Here is a 22,305-nt window from a genome sequence, read left to right as displayed (position 1 = left end):
TGTATGCTTCAAGGCTTTTTCTCGCAACATCGCAGTTCCATCGGATGGCAGTGTCAAATCGCATAACCGAGTTCCAAGACTACCAGTATCGGATGAATCCCTCGTCAGGCGACATCAACTTCGAGACCCGGGTGCATAGGTATTGTTGGCCCCTTGCAGATCGGGACAGGGCCCGGGGCCTCGGCCATGGAGATAAAAAGCCAATCCCAGGTGCTGTAGCGGTCCTGCGACAAGAGTCGCTGGGTATCTTGACGTTTGCTTTGGAAACCGAGCCTACTCATACCTAGCACAACCAAGGCTCTGGGAGCTGTAGAGTTTGCGGCTTGAGAAAAGAATAAAAGGAGTTGGGGAAGTTAGGCTCAAGGGAAGGAACCATCAACACGCGACTTCCTTCGGCAAGCCCCACCCCCCAAGCAGCCGTTCATTTATCTACAGGTAGTTGAAGTTATCGTTTTCTTTTAAAAAAATTCTTCACCCTCCTCGAAGTAAAGCCGTTTGAGCTTTTGGGTCGTCCACACGAGACCCAAGCGGCGCTGTAATGAGATGGCAACTTTAAACTTCCAAGCCAACCTACGAACCGACAACTTTGGCTCTCCCAATGAGATATACTGTGTTTCTCAATAACCCACCCTTGTTCTAGGTAGTAAGTAGGGAGCTCCATAATGATGTTATTTGCTCGCGCATCTCGGTTCAGATTCTGATCGAGCCCGAACTCCAAACCGTTGACTAGACCTCAAATGTAGGTATGGAAAGCCCCTCAAAGGTCTAAAAACACTGTATTTATTTTACTCGATTTCTTTTGTTGAGTTCCTTTCCTCGGCTTCTTTCGCTTGTTTCTTTTTTTCTTGATTTTTTGCCAAAGGTTCCGGGCAAGTTCCATGATTTCCCCTGGAACGTCTCGTACTTCAAGTGTAGGAACGCCGCCCAACTCGAACTTGGTCTTTATTCCAGGCTAGCCATGAGTGCATGATACAGTCCAATCGGGCCCATCGGGGCAGATCCGCCGATAGCAGGCCTCACTCGGGGCCCTGTGCCAACCCCTCCGATTCGGCCGACAGCTCGAGTCCACAAGAATCTACTTTTTTTAATTGTTTTATCAGCGGCAATCGGGGCAACCGGAACAAGTGGACTTGAATAAGCATGCTTTGTCTCCCAAAACTAAGCCCGGTGGGCGAGTTGGGAATAGCTCCTGCTTGCGTGGTCACACAAAGAAGCGATGCAGTTGGCTACCCAAGACGTCGGGAATGCCAACTGCCACGGTCCCGTTTGTTATGGGCCAACGCCGCCCAATATGGGGAGAATCTAACGATGGCGTGCACTGGCCATGACGAACCGCGCAAATGATGCAGGTGACGTGGCAGTTCACTGCCGAAACCGTGCCGCCGCGGAGCTCGTCCCGAACATCAGGGAGCGGCGCGGGGGACGTGCCGCTGGGTAGCAGTCCGTCATTCGGCGGTCGATCATGATTGGTGACCGGTCATTTCGCCGGTCATCAGTGCCACCACCCGGTCAAGAGCTACTGGAGGGTGAAAGGCAGTGACTCTGACCAACCAGCTTCGGGTAGCTCTGTTAGAGAGCCTCAATGAAGCACGGGACCGGGAATGGTTCCCAGTCCCTCGTTGTCAGTGCCGCAATTTATGGCGTGGAAACTGGTGGCCAGCTTCAGTGTGAGTGTGAGCGCCAGGCTCAAACCGTTAGATCTCGCGATGCTTCGCGTTGCCCTTGCTAGAGAAGATCCTCAGGAGCAACAGTGACACAACCATCGGTCCGGTAACAGGTCTAGACTTCACACGGCACTGGGCGGAGGTTTGGCGGGGCCCCTTGCCGCCCACATGCCGGGCGAAATTCCATATCCGCGATTCGGAAATTGTATTTTCGAATTTGGTTGTAAGTGGCCAGGGGCACAAACATGAATTTGTTATAACAAGGCGCCCTCCGGCGCTGTACTCCTGAGGTCCCTGGGACCATATTTTTGATTTTGCTTTCTAAAATAAAATGACAGACATGTCATTGCTAAACATGAGTGCTTCTTCCAACACTGCCGAGCATCCTAACATGGCTGCAACGCCCGGGTAAGCAACTGTCCACCAACCAGGTTGGCCACACCTACTAACACTTGGACAGCAAAGCTGAGAGAAAGGGCGCTCACATCAGGTCATGGCCCACGGCATGTTGGGCTTCCCGGACAACACACAAATCCTCCGCAAGTGCCAAGCATTGAAGGAGAGCTCCAAACAAGCAGCCCGCGCCGCCGTAACCGGCCGCAGCTGCACTGCTGCAGAGGCAGCAGAAAGCATGGCAGAAGAAGGAGAAGAGGGGGTGCACCCCGCGCTCTCCAGATCGCGGGGATGGCGAAATCCCCGAAACATGCGGCTCTGCCTCCTGTCGGGCCGTCTTATCCTATCCAGGAGAAGTTCCGGCCTGTCGCCGCCTGCAACCCCCGAGCAGTTGTTCGCCAAACCCAAAGCGCCCCAGTCTACCAATGAGACCGCCGCTCATCATGCACACCCACGGCCTACGGGTGCCGGCAACTCTCGACTGGACACTCGATCTGTTCATGTGGACGATTGCTGCCAGGCCGGTCTGGCATCAACCCCGCTTGGGTTGTGACCTGCCGTGACGTCTTAATGCCCCAGATGGATGGGGGGAGGGGTATATAAGAAGCTGGTGATTTCGGGATGGGGCACGTTGAACCACCCTAAACCCAACGCTTGCTAGTCTCGGCGGAACACCCTTTTATCCTTGCCACCGCTCGCCGTGTCTGCTCGTCTTTCATAAGCAGCTCGCCCAACTGCACCAACGAGCATCACTCGTCCGTCGACGCCTGAAACCACCAAGGCGCGACAATGGCAGACGAGGAGAGAGATCCGTTTTACAAGAGGCCAGCTCCTTCTCCTTCTCCTCCGCCTCCGCCCCCATCGCCGCCGCCGGAGTCAGGGGGTTCGTGATCACAAAGACGCCACCGGCCACATGCTGCTTCTGGTGAGCGCCCTGGAACCCCTGCGCTTTTGAGGGTGTGGTCATGCAACCCAAGACCACTCCCAGGTAAACCTAGCCTAACCTTACAATCCCATAGCAGCAAGGCATCGTAGAATATCATCCTCCCGACGTTCCTCGCTTGGCGCATACACCATGGTTTCAAATACGAAGAGGCTGTTATGGAGCGAAAGGGATACTGTTGTTGGCTGGTAGTGGAAGAGGACAACAACCCCTGGCGGGCACAACCAGAAACTTCGGCACTTTCAAACCTGTTTTACGTTGACTTTGTGCGTCTTTTGTTTGCTTTCTTCCCCCTCGCACAATAAGAGTGGGACATGAACACCAGCGCCCACCTGCAACAGGCGGTTATGAGTTATGATCTTATACCCAGATACCGTTTCCCATCTCATCCAGGGGATTCCTATCCCCTCTCACATTCGTTCCGTTCCTCCTTTTGGTAGCGTGCCGCTCGGCACAACTAGTAACGTTATGGGGAGGGTGACATTTGAAGTGAGCGTTTTTAGTTAGGTAGTTACGAGCGATGGCCCGTTTACTCTGAACCGGGCCCAAGAATGCCATTGTGTTTTCATCAAAACCCGAGTCACCGTCCCTCTTGCCATGACCGTCAGACCCTTCTGGGCCCCCTATCTGGTTCCTGCCGTCACGGATGTGCCAAAAGAGGAAAGGTGTCCGATATCTCGTTGGATCTTAATTTATTTCTCTCATGTAAAACATACAGCTACGAAGCCCATCTAACCGTTTGCGCCCCCAATGTGGCTCACTCCTTGGTACCTAAACCAGCTATCTACAGTCCCACCTAGTTATGGCCACAACCTTTACGAGTCGAGCCAGCAACCCATGCACATCATCAAACTCCATCGCCAATCCCCCATCGCTAATCCACCCTAGAAGCAGATCTAAAAGGCGCTCAAATCCAACGGTACACTACTCCCCCTACCAGCGCGGTACTTGCGTGCCCCGCCGGTAAAGTTTCTCGGTTTGGGGAAGTTCTCCTCACCATGGAAGCGCCATCGCGAGTCCTGTACCACATACCGCTCGCCGCCGCCACCACCGCCGGACGAAGCAGAGAGACCAGGCGACGGCGATGGGCCGCGGCCTGGACTTGGCGTCTTGGAACCGCTGCCGTTGGGTGCGAGCGTGAAGTTGCTGGGGTCCAGCATCGAGAGCATGGATGCGCGGCCCGATGCGCTTGAGGCGGAGTGGGAGAGGGATGGGGGAGGGGGCGCAGGTGCAGATGAGGGTGGGGGTGGAGGGGCCGGCGCCGGCGGTGGGGAGATAGGGGGCGCTGAGCGTGATGGTCCATTTGGTGGGGGAGGGGGTGGAGGTGGAGGTGCGGCCCCTGGAGGTGGCCCAACGCTAGACGCAGCGCGTATGGCTGCTTGCGCGGCAATACTTTGAGATATGTTACTTGTTGACGCGGACGGTGGAGGTGGTGGCGGTTGTGAGCGCGCCGGGGCTGGCGGCGGCCGTGGAGCAGCAGCAGGAGGCGGAGGTGGAGGAGCTGGAGGTGGTGAGAATGCGGACGGTGATGGGGTCGGGGGCGCGAAAGATGGCGGCGGCGGCGGTGCTGCGGATGGAACGGTTGAGGAGGGCTTCCTGGAGCCTGGAGGGGGCGGCGGTGGTTTCTTGCCGACCGGAGGTGGTCGGGCCTTTTTCGGAAAGCTCGGCGCGCTGTTTGTGTTGGGAAGGGATGGTCTCCCGGGTACTGGCGGCGCGGCGGCGACAGGCGGCCTCGGAGCAGCTCGCGGAGGTGCCTTTGAATCCGACAAATATGAAGCATCTCGGTTTGCTAGAGAGAAGTTAGATACGTGATGACGAGAGGTCCACGAACAGCGTCTTACCCCCTGTAGCAACACCCCCACCTGTCTTGCGTAGCTTCGGCATCCCTCCCGTAAAGAGACCGGCAAGTTGCGGAGGTCCATCCATGCTTGATCCGGCGGGTTGAGCCCTGTCACTCTGATCGCTGTTGCTTCTTGCACGAGCTCCGGGGACAGGGGGGGCGAGTCCTCCTGGTGCTTTCGGTAGTCCTGGGATGGGGGGTGCGCCGAGCCCCGACGGGCCCGGGCCGCCCCCTGATGAGGATTTGGCTACTACGGGCGCGGAACGATCGTTCGTGACAGTCTTCTTCAGCGCCCTCCCCTTGTGGATATCTGCGAGAAGAGCTCCCTGCGAGTGCGTTAGCGTGGCTTTCGCAAAACCTGGCTATGACCAAACGGACCCTCGCTGGCGCGGCCGCCGCAGCTGCTGGTGGTGGAGGAGGAGGAGGCGGTGGTGGTCCGCCAAACCCCGGGGGTGGTGGGGGAGGTGGTGGTGGCGGAGGAGGCATCGCGGGTGATCTGGGGGTCGATGTCGATATTGATGAGTTGGGTGGGAGGTGGAGGTGGTGGAAGACGAAGGGGTAACTGGTGTGGTGTGCGTGCTCTGAGCCTTTACTTGGCCAAGTCGGCGATGGTGAAAAAAAGAAGAGGATTTCAAGCCAAAGTTTGGCAAACCCGACGTGAATAGCGGTAGCGCAAGTCGGACGTTGTCGTCGAGGTGGGAAAGGGAGGAAACAAGGCCAGGCACTCGTGGCGCGAGGTGGTGGTTGAAAGTTGAGAGTCGCAAGTTGCTTCAGGGTTGCCTTGCGCCTGCGTCACCTCCCTCGTTTTGACCCTGGGCTGTGGGGAGGTCAAGCACCTTGGCGCCAAGTTGCGATGCAGGATGGATGCATTGTCTAATCGTCCCCTTAATTGCAAGGTTCTTCAGGTTGTATTGTGTATGCAACAATCGGGCTCACTGAGGGACGAGAAGTGGGGTTTCGGCTCAATTGAGGCCCTGGACCCTGGACCCTAGGTGAATGCAACGATCTGCACCATCGTGCGTAAAGTTCATGAGCTCTCTTTCAACAACATCACAGCGAGCCTCACCATCCCGACTTTTTATTTTCTCTCGACCCGGTTCTGCGCCGAACTCAAGCGCCCAACCGTTTACCTTTTTATTGTCACCAGTGCGACCTGGACTAGCTGGTGGTTTGAAACTGGTGCTGAGATCGATCCGGCCGAACGGGGCTGGCATCGAGTGATCGAATTCAATCCTCGATTTTGAGAGTGAAGGGAGGGCCATTGCTTTTATTTTTCAAGAGCCATCGGCTTGGCTAGCGGCCATGATGCGTCGGCCATACTCGCCCGGATCCGGATTGCGGCTTTGCCAGGGCTGCGGGCTGGTTTCCGGGCGCCAATCGATACAACCCGCAAACCGGCCTTCAGTGGTGCTGCAGTTCGGGCAACGCTCCGCCGATATGTCCCGAACAATCTCGATCCGGCCGGCCGCAGCCCGCTATTTCGCAACCTCGCAGCCGTGTCGAAAGGTGAAGCGGTCGCAGGAAGCCCAAGCCCCGGATGTCTCGAAGACCCGGTTTGGCAGGACAGCCGCGGCAGCAACCTACCAACCACCTGGCGTAGAGCCTGCAGCGGCCGCTTATACCGTGCGTCATATCCTCACGGCTTTCCTCGGCCCCGGTGGTATTCCGTCCGAAGACTTTACCCTGTCGGCGCTGCAGGCGCTTGCACAGATTGAGGTGAGGCAGGTGCCAGATGCTGGAGAACGTCGCTCTGATGACGCCGTCGCCGAAACTCGCGGACCTGCCTCGCAACTCTTGGGGCTGGATGACATAAAGGCTGGTGAGGTCACACGGCCACAGCGGAGCCCCTCACAACGGTCACAGGACGCGATAGACCAAATCTCAGATGCGGCATACACGATTGTTACCCATAATACGGTGGTCATCACCCGGAAAATCCTCGCCGAATACGTCCAACTCGAAGCCCGCCTTGGTAGGGCAAAGAACTTGCCGCGGATCCTCGATCTTTACGCGAGTAAGCCCAAGCCCAAGATGGTCTCAAACACCATCAAATACGTCGAGCGCAACCCAAACAAGGCCGAAAGCGCAGTCGATCCTGCGGTTGCCGACATGGCCCTGGATGCGGCAATCGAGGCCAAGGACCTGGGGGCCGCCATCGGCATTTTGGAAACCACCTACGCATCCAAGGCGTATCTGCGGTCGAAGCTCATCAAGAAGGCACTGCTTCCCGGACTCGCTGTCACTGGTACCCCAGTCGGCGTCTACTACGCCGCTACCCAGTTAGCCCAACTGCAGCACGCTCTAGAACCCAAGATTGCGACCGGTTTTGCCTTTGCCGGCGCCATTTGTTATGTGGGGTTCACTGCCACTATCGGCGCGGTGGCCCACTTCACGGCAAACGATCAAATGAAGCGGGTGACGTGGGCGCTGGGCACACCGCTGCGCCATAGGTGGCTCTACGAGGAGGAGCGGGCCGCTCTCGACAAGATTGCCTGCTCCTTTGGTTTTTCGGAGGAGCACCGCTACGGCGAGGAGGAGGGGGAGGAATTCATGTGGCTCCGAGAATATATACTGAACAGGTCCATGATCCTCGATGCGGTGGATCTCATGCCGGGCATGAACTAACTAGGGACGGACGAGGCGGGCGCTGTGACGGGGTTACGGGGTTACGGGGTGATGGGGGAGAGAATGACGGCAGCTGATGACGGTGACGAGATGAAGGCGGTGCGCGTCGTGGGACACCAACGGCTTGGCACCTTGCACTGAAAGGCCGTTGCGGAAACTCCGATCGTCGCCCATTCGAACCCGGATCACTCTTGGCTCAACAACTTTCTTACCGCCGCCGCGAGTGATCGGCCGTGGCGCTCGCTCTGCCGCAGCCGCCGTGGCCGCCAAGCCGTGTGGAGCAAAATGTCAATCTATGTACCTTGTGCATACCAAACCGCCGAGACGGGCCTCAAAGCCCTTTCAAAATTGACTGTGCAAGGCTCACTTCTGCGGCTTTCCATGCTTCGTCCGTACAGCTTACAATCACGACACTGGCTTTTTCACGCCGCCAACACCCCCTCCACACCACACCCCTCCCCCCCCTGGAGAGGGCGTTGGCGTATGGACTTGGTATGAACCCCTGTCAACACCATGCTAGGGAGTTTTTCAACACCTTGCCGTCCACGACTCGAGCAGTGGTCGGGGTACTGGGGTGTGCGGATGCAGCTGCGGAATTGCTGCACCAGTGAGATGTGGGTGTTCTGCCGATGCAGATATCCCGACCGCACCTCCTTTCGCTTTCTCAATGTGCGTGTCCCACAGCAGCCGGTATGTTTCGATGATATAAAACCCCCCAGACGATCCCATCTCCCGGCCCCCTGGGACCCATCACCCCCATGAGCATAGTTCAAGACATCTTCCCGCCGCCACCGGGGATTTTATGCTAGTCTTCGTGAGCGCACTAGCTTCAAGAACTCCCATACCGCTCTTCTTCTTGGCCATCGGTTTCTTCTGTTTCCCATCTCATCACTCCTCATCTCCATTCTCGTCATCCCGTTCCCTTTTTTGATTCCCCGCCAGCCGAGCATGGCCGGCGGTTTTGACCCTATCGACCCGGAAAAGTGTGCCCACTATGCCGGCTTCGCTTCCCACCTGGACCGGAAGTCATTTGACTTTCTCTACTGGGTTCTCTTCGTTCTAGTCATATTCATGCTATTCCTGGCGTCATGGAAATACAGCGGGTTTGTCTCTCTCCCCGCCGTTGGCATCTCTAGCCCCCTTGGTTATCATTTGATAGTGGCGAGACTAACATGTCTCTCTTTGCGCTTCTAGTGACCTCGAGAAGATCCGGGTGCTGGGCCTAGAGCCGGATTCCCGGCAATACAAGAACAAGATGAAAAAGTGCATGCTCATCTGCAGCATCTACGCCACAGTGTCTATCGTGGGCGTCATCATGGAGGTGTACGCCCTCATGGCTCTACAGTTCTGCGACGGCGAGGACCTCATGCCACTCTATTGGTCGACATGGACCATGATGCAGGTTGGGTCTGTGATTGCCATTCTGGGCATCCTGCTCGCCATCTTCAACAGCTTGCGAGGGAGCAAGAACCCGTAAGTTGCCTGCCAATCCACTCACCACTGACTGCACTTGCCATGCTGCACCCCTTCGCATCAACATGCGCTCGGCCAGCCGCTCGTTGCAGATTTTTCTTTTCGTCAAAAACGGGAAATTGTTTGCTGACACGGCTCCTATTTCCCCTTAACCCAGACCCTGGGCATTAGCTCTCGGCACGCCAATTTTAGTTGTTGCAGGCATCGGCCACGCCGTCCACGGGGCCGTGCACAAGCGAGTCAAGCGGGTGCGGTCCATGAGTCGCGGCAGGCGGCGAGGCGTGTCCACGTCGGACAGCACCCGGCTCGAGACGGGCGCCGGCTTGCCCATGAGCAGAGAGTATGTCACATTTCCCCCCACCCAGCACCCCCCTACCGTCGCACGGAGAGGGGGGGGAAACCAGGGGCCAAAGCTAACCAACAACCACAGAATCACCCTCCGCGCGGACGAGAGCGAGCGCGAGGACGTCGAGATCCCGGCTCGGTTCGTCGGCCTCACCGCCGATGGCGCGCCCATCATCCGCTTCACCGAGGACCCGGGCAAGATCGAGCCCGAGCACGGCGTCGTGCTGGGCCGCCCGGACGGGCACGTCATCATCGCGTTCAAGAAGGCCATGAAGGTGATCCGCGACAGCGACGACAGCGACGGCACCAACGGGAGTGGCAGCAGCAGCAGCAGTGGCAGCGGTGGTAATGGAAACGGTTATGGTTATGGTGGCCGCGGCAGGTCGAACGGCAACGGCAACAGCAATAGCAACGGCGAAGTGACGCCCACCCCCAGATCGCCTGTCGTGAGGATTGCTTCGCCACCGAGGATGAGCCCGAAGTGGGAGGATTCGGCTGTGTGACGAAAGCCTGAGGAGGCTTTCTTTCTCTTCTTTCGGTGGCTACTTGTGGCTGCGCTCTTGTTTGCTTTTTTTCTGTTTGGCTTTTCTCTCTCTCTCGGCATTGCGCATCCCTGGTTTGGTTCATGGTCTCGGTCTCCTGTCATTCGTTTCTAAACGGGCTCTTTGGGAAATCTTGGGTATGACATGAATCTCGGTTTTGGCTTCGCAGGGCTTGGTTAGAAAGGCTTTTTTTATTCTCGCCTTTCGGTTCATGGGGATCAGGACGACGATTGGTCTATCCTGGTTAGAATGGGCTACAAAACGGGGAGCGGGTTTGGGTATTGCATCAGTTGAGGCTGGTTTGGGCTTCACCGGCGGGCAGCATCGTTTTTTCTTTCTCTTCGTCCTCGTTCGTTCTTGAGGGTTGTCTCACTCCAAGTTCGTATCTTACTCCATATCATTCTTCCATGACATTTATAAAAACTCTTTTCGTACAACCAGCATCATCCGTACATCTTACATCACATCAGCATCACTCGGCGATACAAGAAACCTGAGCGGACAATTTTCCTCGCATGTCTTGGGTCAGGGTCATGCCGTGCACTGTTACAGCGTCCGCAGCGTTTGACGGGTGGGGAGGGACTGACTGGGGAGGCATGTAGGTTGGGCTGGATCGTTCGGTGCTTTTTTGGCAAGCGAAAATGGCCCACGTTAGGACGACACCCCCCCCCCCCCCCCCTCTGCGCGACGCTGTCTCACAATCTGTACCCATGCGGTGTTCCTTCTGTTTTGGGAGGAACGGTAACGATACACAGCGTGTTGCCATGCCTCGACGTCAACACAGTCATACCCATTCCGGGTGATCAGCAAAAGAGCCTCCCCCCGCCAACCACGCACGCCTATCAACGCCGTTGTTTGTTTGGCTCTTCGGGCAGGTTTACGCGGCAGCTCACTCCTCGCTCACCCTCACTCAGGGCACACAACAGGGGCACGGAGACACGGCTGAGGGAGTCCGACAGGGCGCTGCAGAGCGCCGGCGATGCCGGCGGAAGAGAGCATGTTTGTCAGGTCTGGGCAACATCCTGAAAAGTTTTCGAATTTGCTGCCGTGGTGTATGTGCAGTCCAGAGATAGGCTCGCTGCATCTCGGAGGTCGCATTCCCGTGTCGAGCTCCGTAGATCTGTAAGATCTTGGGTTAGCCTCCCAAGGCCAGGCGCCGGCATCCGATTCGCCAGTGATAACACAGAAATCTTGGGCTGCAGCCCGCCAACGACGCCAGACAGGGTGACAGGGTCCATCACCCCCGGGTGGACCGGCCGGGTGGGTTTGGTTTGTGATCTGTGATGACGATGGTCATCCTCGACGGGCAGTGTTTGCTTGTTAATCCAAAATCCTTGCCTAAGGGAGGCGGCATGGGATTTTTCGAAACACGAAGTGGGAATTGACCATTCAGGCGGTCAGGTTAGCACGTGGAGGAGGGCATGGCTCTGGATCGCTGATCGCCGAATGTCTCGAACGTTCTGACCCGGGGGGCCTGATCAGGGGCCCCTGACGAGGCTCGGCTGCCTTGGCTGCCTAACTGGAACACGGGGAAGAGGGTGACGACAACATTTCTCGCAGTGATACAGCAGAAACTGAGTCAGACAAATGAGTAACAGGAAATGGATGAAAGGGATTCAGCGAGGTGGACGGGGCTGGGCTGAGACACACCGGGAGGGTTGTGACGAACCAACAAATGTGTCGCCGTTGATCCAGAGCCAAGGATGGCACCCAACCCGACCCAGCAAGGGGGTACGGTACGCGCCAGTAAAAACGCAGAAAGCGCCTTTAAGCTATGGTGCATATCGGCATTTGCCTTATGCCCAATGCCTGATGCATTCCTTCCCGGCCCGTCCCAATGATTTTCGGCCTGTATTTTTCCCAGCTTGTGCCTCCCGTTCAGCCCCCACTACCCATCACCCACCACCCACCACCTTCTTATCAGATCCCACATCCTCTGATAACCGAGAGCACAATCTCGGATTTTTTGCTCCTTAAGCGTCATCCTAAGCGTTGGCGCGGGTAACTCAAGCTTCAGCTCTCCGCGAGCCGCTCCTTGGCAAGCCTGCCCCCGTGTTAACAACAACCAAGGTCTCACTCCCCATCTCCCGCCCTTCCCGCCCCCCCCGCCTCCCACCTGCCCCTGGTTAGGCCCTTCCGGCTCGGCCAATTTGGAGGATTTCACCCGTGAGACGGTCATCGCTGCGAAGAACCGGCCAAGAGCTGCCGTCGGCCTTGGCTAGTGACACCTCGAGCTTGGTGCCCAAAATCTTAAAGGTCGACTTGGCGGGATCGATGGGGCCGTAAAGCGGCACCTGCGTCTTGTACCGCTTTGGTACCGGAGCGTCCGTCGTGGGCAGGTCCAACACCAGCGCCTGTTCCTCGAACTCCACCTTGGCGGCCTCTTTGTCGATCTTCTTGAGGAAGAATGACGCGATGACAGCAGTCGGAGTCTGGTAGAAGTCATGCCTATGGAAGAGCGAGAGGATATGAGCACATGGACCGTCGGGATGCAGTTCTACCGGCGGTCAAGCGCGGGCTTCACCCGCCATCGGGGTGTTCCCAGACACAGCCAGTCTTGGCTGTTCCTTGGCCGCGAACACACATTCGTCCAGCGGCTGCCAAGTTGCACATCGAGGAAACGCGGGGCGTACTCACCTGACCGTCTCGAGGAGCTCTTCACCCCCGGTACCTGTCGGGCCCTTGCCGGCAGCATTTTTGCTTCCGCTTCCGACAAACAAATGCCGGTTCTTCGTCTTGCAGCCCTCGATCTTCATGAACTGGTCAAACTCCAGGACGCGGCGCTTGCAGCAGACGTAGCCCTTGCTGCCCTCGTGGAAGATGGGAGCGCCGGGGTGATGTACACATGTCTCTCCTTCCCTGCTCGATCCTTTCGTGTAGGTGGCACCGCAGCCCTTGCGTCTGCACACGCGCCCATCGGGGATCTCGGCGGTCTCGTCGTCATCCTCGGACTCCGGGGGCGGGGGCGGAGGTGTGGGTACGTGCTGAGGGGCGGCAACGGGCGCACGGGGCGGGGGCGGGGGCAGATTCGAGGCGGCGAGAAGCGCCGGGTCCGCCTCCCTCTTCTCGACCTTGGGCGGCAGGTCGGTGGTGCTGTGCTTCCCCTCGGTGCAGGGCTCAATGGTCATGAATTCCTCAAAAGTGAGGACGCGCGGCTTGCAGCACTTCCATCCTGGGCCGTAGAAGCCGTGGTCAGCTTGGCAAGAATAGGCAGGCGACAGACAGAGGCGCAAGTCGTGGGAGGTAGGGAGTGCAATCGGGCAGGTGCAGTATGACGCTCGAGATTGGCTGGATGTAGAACCAGAAACGCGTACCTTTTTGGCCCTCATGGAAAACCGGGGGCCCGGGGTGGTAACGGCAGACCTCCTCCGGATCGGTGTACTCCTTGCCGCAACCTTGATGAACACACTTCTGCGCCATTGTACGTGTTTCTCCGTTCAACCTGCCGAAGCTGGCTCGTGGTCGACCTTGTTAGACTCGACGGCGGATATGTTTTGAATATGATTTCTATCTCGGACGTGCTTACTGTTTCAACCAAGAAGGGCTGGAACGAGGGAAAGGCAAACGAAACAAATCGGAAGCAAAGAGATTTGTGGAAACTGTCTCGAAGATGATGGAAGCTTCCTCCACCAAAATTGCCGGTTGCTTGCTGGGCTGAGAAGGTGGGGGCGGGGGAAGGGGAGAAGCCAGGGGCGTCGCATGTCTTCCCGAGCTGCGCTAACCTACTGTGGTAAGGTAGCTTTTACAGGTGATTTCCATTCCAGGATGTGCCGAAATTGTTCATCAACGACGCCAGAACAACCAACAAGTCGCTGCTTTTATTCTTGCAACGTAACAATCGTCGTCATGCGTGTCAGCAGCAGGCTTCTCCAGTCCTGCAGGATCACCTTTTTTACCCGCACAGGTTGCGGTTTATGCACCCAAGCGAGATCGGTCCTATCTGACGTTTGGGATAAACAATCATTTGCTTTCAAAGAGGTCGACATCGTCAAGCCAGAAGCCAAGAAATGGCGGGATCTGTATGATTTTGATGTTCCAGTGGTGAGTCTTCTTTTGCCGAGCAAGAAATTCCTGCTATGCTTTGCTAACTCATGTTTAAGATCCACATCAGCAAGGCCCAGTCGCTTGAAGAAGACCCCAAACTATCCTCCAAGGCCGTCAAGCTCATGCATCGGTTTACCGTTGAGGAGGTCATGGCCAAAATGAATGCTGTTGAGAAATAAAATAACAGCACTGTTTGAACTCTAGTACCTCCTACTGCTTACCGGCAACGGATGTCAAACACCAAAGTCGGCCAATTGAGACAATGGAGGCTGCGGGAGGTTTCTGTAGTACCTCGCCGTGGTTGTTTATTTTCTCGCATAGCCTACGACAAAATGTGCCGAATCTATGTGGGGAAAGATACTGGTGAACCACCATCCCCCAAGGATAGTTACACGCCCTGCTATCAACCACTCTTGGCTTCATTCCCCTCGCCCCGAGCCACGGCGAGCGAGCTGGCCAACGCGCCGCTCATGGCGAAGTAGTCGGCAGCGGCAGTGATCATGTGGAACCCCATATCCGCATATCGTTTCGCCTCTGTCCAACAATGTTAGCTAATATGTTTCCAATCAGGGCATGGGTTCAGGACATGGGTGTCACTCGGAGCCAGAAAGGGGCATAGCTAGCGAGGACGGGTTCGACCTACGTTCTCCGGAACCACAGTAAATGCCGCACTTCTTGCCAGCCGCGATGGTGGCTTTGAAGATCCTCGCGACAGCGTCCTGTAGCTCGGGGTCTATCTTAGGACCCAAGATTGGATGGCCGATGCTGTTACCAAGGTCGAACGGTCCAACGAACACGACGTCGACAAGCGGCGCTATTTCTTCTACCACCTCTAGCGCCTCCCGAGTTTCGATCTGCACCATTATTAACAGGCTGTCATTCGCCTGCTGCAGATACTCCGTCATGTTCAACCCAGCCCCGAAGGTCTGCATTGCGAATGGGGAGCCAAATCCTCGCTGTCCCTGCGGTGGGAACTTGGCCGCAGCAACCAAGTTTTTGACCTCCTCGACGGTCCGAATTAGTGGGACTAGGATCTGAGTCCTGGTTAATCAAGCTGTCTCCAAACGAGTTGTAAGGCTCATCTTACTCCGTGTGCCCCGGCGTCCAGTGCACCTATCACCACGTCAGCACCCTCGTCCACGGTCACAAAATCAAGACGAATGCTCACGCTTCACCATCCATGGCTGGGTGTCTGGCAAGCGAACAATGGGGGAAACTCCCTCTGCCGCGATGGCAGGGACCGCTTCGTGCATCTGTGCGTCTGTGGGTGTGCCATTAGCCAGGTCCGGGTACAGAGAGAAACAGCTTTGACTTGCATACCATCGATATTGCCGTGTTCGCAGTCAAGCAACACCCAGTCCGGCCCCGACCTCGCAAGAAGCCTCGAAACGTTGGCCCCGGGTAGTACCTGCCAGAAACCGAAGGCGGGGCGCTTGCCTTCGTCGAGGATTTGCTTTAGCCGGTTGGCTCGCGCCATCTTGGGGCTCACGTCCATGGTGGATATTGGGTGATACTGCGGGACAGGTGGGTAGAAGCTCTTTGGAAATGACTGAGGATGAGAAGAGAAGATGAGTTTCTGGGACGTCTTGCGTCTAAAATAAGAAAACGGTGATCGGATCATTCGGATTTATGTGATGCTAGCAAAGTTATCCCCGTCTCATTAGCACTGTTTAAGGTTAGGTGCCCAATGTCAACAGGGCGTTACGCAGTAGTCATCACAGAACGCACTTCGTTCCTATCCTCGCATGAGGGTCGTAACCCCCCACTTTCCTAGTCAGACCAAGCTATGCTAGTGGGTTGGGCGTCGCGGGGTAGCTACGGCCGCCTGTCGGAGGGCAGCCCGAGGAGGATCGGGTCCGAACGAGGGGTCGGGCCGGCCACACCGAGGTAATGCTTCTCCTGGTTTCCTAGCCTCTGTGTGATTTATAATTTCGATCTCAGTTTCCTTTACGTTATGTTGGACTGTACCCCATTATTCTGTTTCTATCATTAGCTGGGAGGACACCCAAGATTACCCAAGACAGTGGAGTTGTTGATTTCATGTGATCGCTCATCTTTCTGACGTTGAGAATGTTGACATTTTGGGTTACAAGCTGATGATCATTTCTGTTTAAAGGAATGACTGTAAGACTGTAAGATCACTCCAACCCAATTTCAATGTTACTATCAGCAGAATACGCATTCTTTCGTATAAGGCATTCTCCGGCCCAGGGTTCGGGATAACCCCGTAATTAAAATAAACCCCGCTCCATTCATAACTATTAAAGTATTCGTACCGATTGTCGAATATTAATGAGACCCTTTGATAAGGCGATAAGACGACAAGGGTCGACGGGTTCCAGCATCAAGCTTCACAGCCGCAGCGAATTGAGACGGGATTCGGGACGACACCAACAAACAAGCGGCCCTGCACTCGTTGACGACGACCGACAAGCGAAAGTCGTTGCGATCTTAACCTTGCCATACATGGCAAGCAGGCCGACTGTGGCATAGACATCCCCGACCGACCTTCCTTCTTCAATACCAGCCCGAGCTCGACCAACCGCCGCCATGTCGCTGAACAGCTATATCGAGAGTAAGAACCCCCCAAGATGTCGTCATAACCCCTTGGTCTGGCCAAAGCCCCTGCCTTAGTTACCAGCATTAACGAATTTTATTCCCTGCAGAGAAAGTGTGCATCATCACCACCGACGGCCGCAACCTCGTCGGCACCCTCGCAGCGCACGACTACACCACCAACCTCGTAAGGGAACCCCCCTCCGAATCCGCCCCCCGAACCCCCAACCACTCACCCCCATCCCCCCCAACTAAACAAACCAAACTAACACACCCCCGCCCCCCCAGGTACTCAAAGACACAGTCGAGCGGGTGATCCGCGCCCCCGACGACGGCGAGCCCTCGGCCGAGGTGGAGCTAGGATTATACATTGTGCGTGGGGAGAATGTGTGCCTGGTGGGCCTGGTGGACGAGGCGCTGGACAAGAGCATCAACTGGACCGAGGTGAAGGGGGCGGCGATCGGGACGACGAAGCATTAGCGCGATTGGGTGGTTGATGGGCTGAGTGGTGGGTGGTGGGGGGCAGGGTAAAGCTAGCCTTGGTTCGGCGGCGGGCTGCTGTCTGTCGGTTGTGTTTGGTGGGCTTTTTTTCTTTATTTATATGCTCGCCCGGGTGGATATGGGGTGGGTAGGGATGGACGACGGCGGCTTGCTGAAGAGTAGGCTGGGGAGGTTGGAGTGGACGGTGGCATAACGGGAAAAAAGAGATGGGAGGTTGCGTTTTCAGTTATCATAATCGGCGTTCGGGGTTTGCGTGGGTGCCTTCCAAGGGTATGCCTCTCCCATGGCCCGGCTTTTATTTCCCCCAGAACGAGTTAATTGCTGACATTCGAGGGAGGCCGGCTTCGGTGGAGATACCCAGAATGAATCTGAACCAAATCTATGGTATCCAGGTGGCCTAATCTATTTGCTATCTACGCGAAAATCTTCTCCAGCAGGATGCCCGCGAAGGTATCTTTCCCAGGCGATTCCACCATCCTGTTGATCCTGTTACCCCTGCGCGCGCTCAACCAGCCCATGGTGTCGCCGTGGACCTCGTCGAACGTGACGGCGTCCATGGGATCCGCCGGGTGCGTCTGCACTGTGCTGTCCACCTCGGCGGGCTTCGCCCGGCCACGCTTGTCGATGACATGCATGCCTGTGGTCCATTGGCCGGACGTCTCGATGCGGATATCCTCGGGCTTGGGCACCGTCTTCCACGCGGGATGGTCACGGGTCAGCATGTACCAGATACACAGTGGGTCGTGCAGCGACAGGCCTTCGTTGTGGTCCGGGCCGAGCATCGAGTCGATCTTGTTAAAAGTGCCGGTCATAAAGGTGTCGGTCCACTGCGCTAGCGGACTGCCAGCTTCCTTGAGGGGCTGGACCTTGGCGCTGAAACCCCGCCTATTGATCTCGTGCGGTGTGGTGATGTCGAGTGGAAAGAGAGTTAGCTTCAGTTGACGTGATAGCGTTGCGGGGTACGGAGGCAGGAAGGATTTGCCGTCGAGTACGGGCGGCATGGTGGACGACGGGACGAGCGAGGTCAGGGCGAAGACGCGTGCAGCGGCCACTGCGTCGGCCATGGAATTGAACTCGGCGCACGGGGTGACGTTGCCTTCGACTTCCACGGCGCCTCCCATCACCACGAGCTCCTTGACCCGGAGGAAGGTCTCAGGGTCCTCGGAAGCCGCCAGGGCAACGTTTGTCAGCGGGCCGATAGCGACGATGGTGATGGTGTTTTCCGGCTCCTCCTTCAGAAGCCGGAGGATTTCCTTGTGGGCGGGCGTCTTGCTTGGGGTGAAATATGCCGAGTACGCTGGCGGCTCAGCAGAGCTATTGGATGCAACAGGATCATCCTCAAACAGGGTACGCCAGGTGTCTGCCGGGGACAGATGGGGGTGCTATGCCAGTTAGAAAGGGACCCCTGAAACCGGGGGGTTGTGTTCTTACCGCATCGTGGACTCCGTGTAACCCATCCGCACCATCTGAGTCGGTCAGTCTCTCACTTACTACACTACTCTGGGGTCATTGATGGGGTCGTGCTTACGGAAGTAGTCAGCTACAAGTTGCTCATCTTCGAGGGCATGCTGGGCGCCAACAGCGACAATAGGCTTGTAAGCCCCCAACGAGCCATAGGTGGGCTTGCCAGTGGCCTTCCGCCAGGCCATTTCCTTCTCGAGCACATGGAACAAGGCCACAACATTGCGGAGGCAGCTGCAACATCCTTGTGAGACAATATTCACAGGTTGTGTATGCACAAAGGGGCCAGTGACACGGTGTCTGTCATACCTTTGCAGCGGCACATTTCCGTATGTGACAGAGATCATGGCAACCTCAAGCACCTCTGGTGAGGCGCTGAGGGCCAGCAACAGGGCCATGACATCATCCACGCCTGAGATTATGTTAGTGCCGGACACAAATAGCATATAAAGCAACTAAATATGGACGAACCCGGATCGGTATCGATAATAATGCGGTTCTTGGGTGCCATGGTTGCTGAAGACGGGAGAGTGCGGGGCCGAGGAGGGGCACAATGAGATCTCGAAGTGAACGAGGAAGTCAGAATCTTGCGGCAAATACGGTTTACCCACGGTGTTTCACCAGGGTTTATATAAGTTGTGAAACTGCAGCCTTGCCCTCAATTTTAGCACCTGACTTTCCCTTGGGGAATCCTTGTTCTTCTTTCAATCTTGAAGTTGAAGGAATCTAAAGTGACAAATCTTGGAGACTCAAACTCTCAGGCTCCACGCCCTACAACCAATCCTGTGACCCCAAGTTCCACATCCCACCTTCCCCATTAGCATTTCCCCATTGGCACCCGCCGTTCTCCGACACACTTGGGTGCCTGACCTGGCAGAGTGGATCACTTGCTCATCATTGCTCGCGGTTGTTGTGCTGTGTACAGACTTGCTGATGTGTTTGATGCCTGTGCTCGGTCCCCACGGTGATAAGCACTTGGAGGAAATATTGACCCGTTAACATCATAAGAGCCCAATTGATTGCAAACACCGGTGTAATTGGTTAGTTAGGTATATGTACCTGGGCAACTTAGGTAGCGAAGACTGACTTGGTCAGTTAATCAGTGAGGAATGGCCATCTCAGTGCAACCACCAAACAATCAATCACATCGGTTGTTTTCTATCAAACCTGAATCCTCTTACAAGCAGAGTAAAGATCAAAGGTCTTGTTTGGAGATACCGCATATGTCTGCTGCATCGGTGACGCACAACAGGTTGCACGGGCACGTAGCGGTCACACCAAATCACGTGAGTTTATGCTGCCAAGAATCGCTTAACTTGCTGTTCCTGCAACAAGCCCCTTGCCACGGCAACTTTTCCGTGAGATTAGCTGGACGTGTTAACGAATGGGGATGCCAGATGAGGAACCGACCTTCTGAACACCTTTCACCTGCCAGCATTTGGCTCTTTCGCGATCCTTGAACTTTGGTATCTTCACATCACACAACCCCCTTTTCCGTTCAATTCATTCCTCCCAGCACACTAGAGCTGTATAACACCATTCAATCCCTTTGTTGATCCGGGAACAAGCCGATATCCTCCAGGTTTCCCTAATTAGCCACAAAATCCAAGCTGGGAACGACATCCGGACCTTGTGTCACCTGCAAGTTAATTATAAAGAACACCGATCTGCCATTTCCCCGACATCCCCGCATTGAGCTTTCGCTCATCACCCGATCATCCATCTCCATCGACCGCGTTTCGCTGTCGTCATCCGCGGCCCTGTCGAGCATTCGACCTCCGAAGCTCGGTCGCGATTTCGCCGGTCCCTGACCTCACCGACTTTATCATCTCCACCCATTGACCATGGGCGCCTCATTGTCCACTCTGGTCGGTTGGACCGTGGTCATCGCATGCGTGTACCTTGTTGTCATTGGGATTCCCGGGCAAAAGAAGGCTCGTGATGCTGTTAAAGGTGCCTCGCAGCAGCAGCGCCCGCGCCTAGAGGAGAAGCAAAACAACCACAGCCGCAAAGAGCCAAAAGAGAAGGCCAAGCGCCAAAGAGGAGAGGCTTACACCAAGGATGCCGAAGACACAAACAAGACATCACAGGTGAAGGCACGGGCAGCCAAGGCACCGGCGCCCGCCCAGCCGGTCGATGACAGCTCCGACGATGGCGTCGATAACCGCGAATTCGCCCGTCAGCTGGCCAACGTCAAGCAGGGCACCACCCTCAACGCGCCCAAGAAGAGCGACGAGAAGCGGCAGAAGTCTGTGAAACAGTCTCGTGCCCAGATCATCGATGACGACAAGGCCCCCCAGACCAAGGTCTCGGCCCCGTCCTCCACCGCCGGCGTGGATGCCGATGACGACGAGTCTTCGACCCCTTCGCCCGAGATCAAGGCCGCCGATGCCAGTGGCGTCAGCGATATGCTTGAGCCCAAGGCTGGCGGCCCCTCGGTCCTCCGTCTCACCGACACCGACAAGGCCAAGCCGAAGAAGGACAAGAAGGCCAAGGAGCCCGAGAAGACCGAAACCAAGAAGCAGCGCCAGAACCGCCTGAAGGCCGAGGCCGCGAAGGCCCTCCGCGAGGAGTCGGAGAAGCAGAGAAAGGTCGACCTGGAGGCCCAGAGACGCCAGGCTCGCATCGCCGAAGGCCGGCCCGCCCAGGACGGCTCCGTCTCTATGGCACAGGCTCAGCAATCCGTCTGGACGGAGAAGGGCGCCAACGGCACCTCCAGCATCAACAGCGGCCACCTCCCCGTGCAACCCCTTGACACCTTCGATACCAGCAGTTACACCGATGTGTCGGCTCCTAAGAGTGAGACCGCCAAGAGCGCGGCTCCTGCCAAGAACAACCTGGCTGACAGCTGGATTTCCACCTTGCCCTCCGAGGAGGAGCAGATGGAGATGCTCCGTGACGAGGAGGCCTGGAACACGGTGTCGACGAAGAAGACGAAGAACAAGAAGAAGGAGGCCGCCGCTGAGAGCCCGATCGACTCGGAGCCCACCATTATTCAGCCGCCGCCCGCCGCCAAGGCCGCAACCGCGAGCAACGGCACCAGCGCTGCTCCCAAGCAGCCCGCGAAGGTGTTCTCTCAGCAGTCGGCCTTTGCTGCGCTGAGCTCAAACGAGCCCGAAGGCGAGGAGGAGAACGAGTGGGACGTCTAACCCCTCGGCTCAGCACAGGCTGCAGCTGCAGGACCCACTGCCGCCTGTAACCACCGCCTGCTTGCATCTACTTTGCCGGGGACCCCACCGATGCATTCTTCGTTCTTGATCATATATTGCAGACCGGGCTTTCTTTGATGGGCAGGGCAAGGAGTTTGTGTATGTACATTACCGACCGGAAAATGCCTCGGGAGTCAAGCCTTTTTGAGATTTTTCTTTTTTTTTCCCTTTTCGTCATGTATGCTGTGTCGACTTCTCTTTTGCCTTCGTCATTGGGTGGTTACATTTCCGGGACGATTGATCCGTGAGCAAAAAGAAGGCTTGGATGGGAGAAACGAGTTGCAGGATGGGGGCGGTGTAAGCGTGGAGGAATAGAACAGGTAATCATCGCCTTCTGTGAGGGAGGACTAAAGAATTGAGCCGGCCACGACGGAATATGACCGCTAAGCAGGATCCATCTCGCTTGCCTCCTCGCCCCTTCTTTCATTTCTTAGTGATCTGTGAGCAGAGCTTTGAGCCTTTGGGTACCACCCCGTCCCTCCCTTGTTGATCGTGCTCGTGACTTTGAACAAGCCCACAAAGAAGTCGACTTCGCCGTTTCAAACCGGGTCACCCCCAAAGCAACATGAAGATCGACCAGGTCGAAACGTGGCAGCAGGGGGTGATTCGTCCCTCGACTTTCTCTGTGCCGTCCGCCAAGGCCGTCCAAACACTTGCAGGCGGGGAAGCCACCAGGAGGCGGGCACGATGTAACTTGCGTTTCGCTCCA

The 22,305-nt window shown here is 56.4% G+C and overlaps 9 protein-coding genes across 9 annotated transcripts; 5 read left to right on the top strand and 4 right to left on the bottom strand.

Moving 5' to 3' along the window:
* Positions 1–3,667: 3,667 nt before the first annotated feature.
* F5144DRAFT_555108 (uncharacterized protein) lies at positions 3,668–5,652 on the bottom strand. The gene is made up of 3 exons (XM_066787880.1): positions 5,219–5,652; positions 4,842–5,166; positions 3,668–4,789 (listed from the first exon to the last, which is right to left on the bottom strand). Exons 1-3 carry the CDS (start codon positions 5,324–5,326, stop codon positions 3,897–3,899), a joined length of 1,326 nt encoding a protein of 441 aa, XP_066648333.1. The 5' UTR covers positions 5,327–5,652; the 3' UTR covers positions 3,668–3,896.
* Positions 5,653–5,844: 192 nt separating this feature from the next.
* F5144DRAFT_31704 (uncharacterized protein) lies at positions 5,845–7,830 on the top strand. The gene has a single exon (XM_066784013.1). The coding sequence runs from the start codon at positions 6,143–6,145 to the stop codon at positions 7,463–7,465; it is 1,323 nt and encodes a 440-aa protein (XP_066648332.1). The 5' UTR covers positions 5,845–6,142; the 3' UTR covers positions 7,466–7,830.
* Positions 7,831–8,413: 583 nt separating this feature from the next.
* On the top strand, positions 8,414–9,786 carry F5144DRAFT_597522 (uncharacterized protein; the record flags this gene model as incomplete). Its single annotated transcript, XM_066790879.1, has 4 exons — positions 8,414–8,568; positions 8,660–8,938; positions 9,096–9,278; positions 9,369–9,786. 4 exons carry the CDS (start codon positions 8,414–8,416, stop codon positions 9,784–9,786), a joined length of 1,035 nt encoding a protein of 344 aa, XP_066648331.1.
* A 2,165-nt stretch (positions 9,787–11,951) lies between these two features.
* F5144DRAFT_543128 (HSP20-like chaperone) lies at positions 11,952–13,245 on the bottom strand (the record flags this gene model as incomplete). The annotated part of the gene is made up of 3 exons (XM_066787224.1): positions 11,952–12,273; positions 12,463–13,021; positions 13,140–13,245. 3 exons carry the CDS (start codon positions 13,243–13,245, stop codon positions 11,952–11,954), a joined length of 987 nt encoding a protein of 328 aa, XP_066648330.1.
* Positions 13,246–13,671: 426 nt separating this feature from the next.
* On the top strand, positions 13,672–14,048 carry F5144DRAFT_597520 (uncharacterized protein; the record flags this gene model as incomplete). Its single annotated transcript, XM_066790878.1, has 2 exons — positions 13,672–13,866; positions 13,926–14,048. The coding sequence occupies 2 exons, from the start codon at positions 13,672–13,674 to the stop codon at positions 14,046–14,048; spliced, it is 318 nt and encodes a 105-aa protein (XP_066648329.1).
* A 224-nt stretch (positions 14,049–14,272) lies between these two features.
* On the bottom strand, positions 14,273–15,364 carry F5144DRAFT_597519 (Pyruvate/Phosphoenolpyruvate kinase-like domain-containing protein; the record flags this gene model as incomplete). The annotated part of the gene is made up of 5 exons (XM_066790877.1): positions 14,273–14,403; positions 14,513–14,903; positions 14,957–14,982; positions 15,038–15,130; positions 15,190–15,364. The coding sequence occupies 5 exons, from the start codon at positions 15,362–15,364 to the stop codon at positions 14,273–14,275; spliced, it is 816 nt and encodes a 271-aa protein (XP_066648328.1).
* A 663-nt stretch (positions 15,365–16,027) lies between these two features.
* F5144DRAFT_31411 (uncharacterized protein) lies at positions 16,028–17,089 on the top strand. Its single transcript, XM_066783989.1, has 3 exons — positions 16,028–16,444; positions 16,536–16,612; positions 16,714–17,089. The coding sequence occupies exons 1-3, from the start codon at positions 16,420–16,422 to the stop codon at positions 16,903–16,905; spliced, it is 294 nt and encodes a 97-aa protein (XP_066648327.1). The 5' UTR covers positions 16,028–16,419; the 3' UTR covers positions 16,906–17,089.
* Positions 17,090–17,339: 250 nt separating this feature from the next.
* On the bottom strand, positions 17,340–18,898 carry F5144DRAFT_478244 (Inosine/uridine-preferring nucleoside hydrolase domain-containing protein; the record flags this gene model as incomplete). Its single annotated transcript, XM_066785091.1, has 4 exons — positions 17,340–18,286; positions 18,455–18,621; positions 18,697–18,799; positions 18,859–18,898. The coding sequence occupies 4 exons, from the start codon at positions 18,896–18,898 to the stop codon at positions 17,340–17,342; spliced, it is 1,257 nt and encodes a 418-aa protein (XP_066648326.1).
* Positions 18,899–20,039: 1,141 nt separating this feature from the next.
* Positions 20,040–21,849, top strand: F5144DRAFT_31824 (uncharacterized protein). Its single transcript, XM_066784021.1, has one exon. The coding sequence runs from the start codon at positions 20,232–20,234 to the stop codon at positions 21,534–21,536; it is 1,305 nt and encodes a 434-aa protein (XP_066648325.1). The 5' UTR covers positions 20,040–20,231; the 3' UTR covers positions 21,537–21,849.
* Positions 21,850–22,305: the final 456 nt, after the last annotated feature.

This window comes from Chaetomium tenue (genome assembly GCF_020726465.1).
Source record: "Chaetomium tenue strain MPI-SDFR-AT-0079 chromosome Unknown F5144scaffold_1, whole genome shotgun sequence".
Lineage (NCBI taxonomy): Eukaryota > Fungi > Ascomycota > Sordariomycetes > Sordariales > Chaetomiaceae > Chaetomium > Chaetomium tenue.
This window is presented reverse-complemented; position numbering and strand designations above follow the sequence as displayed.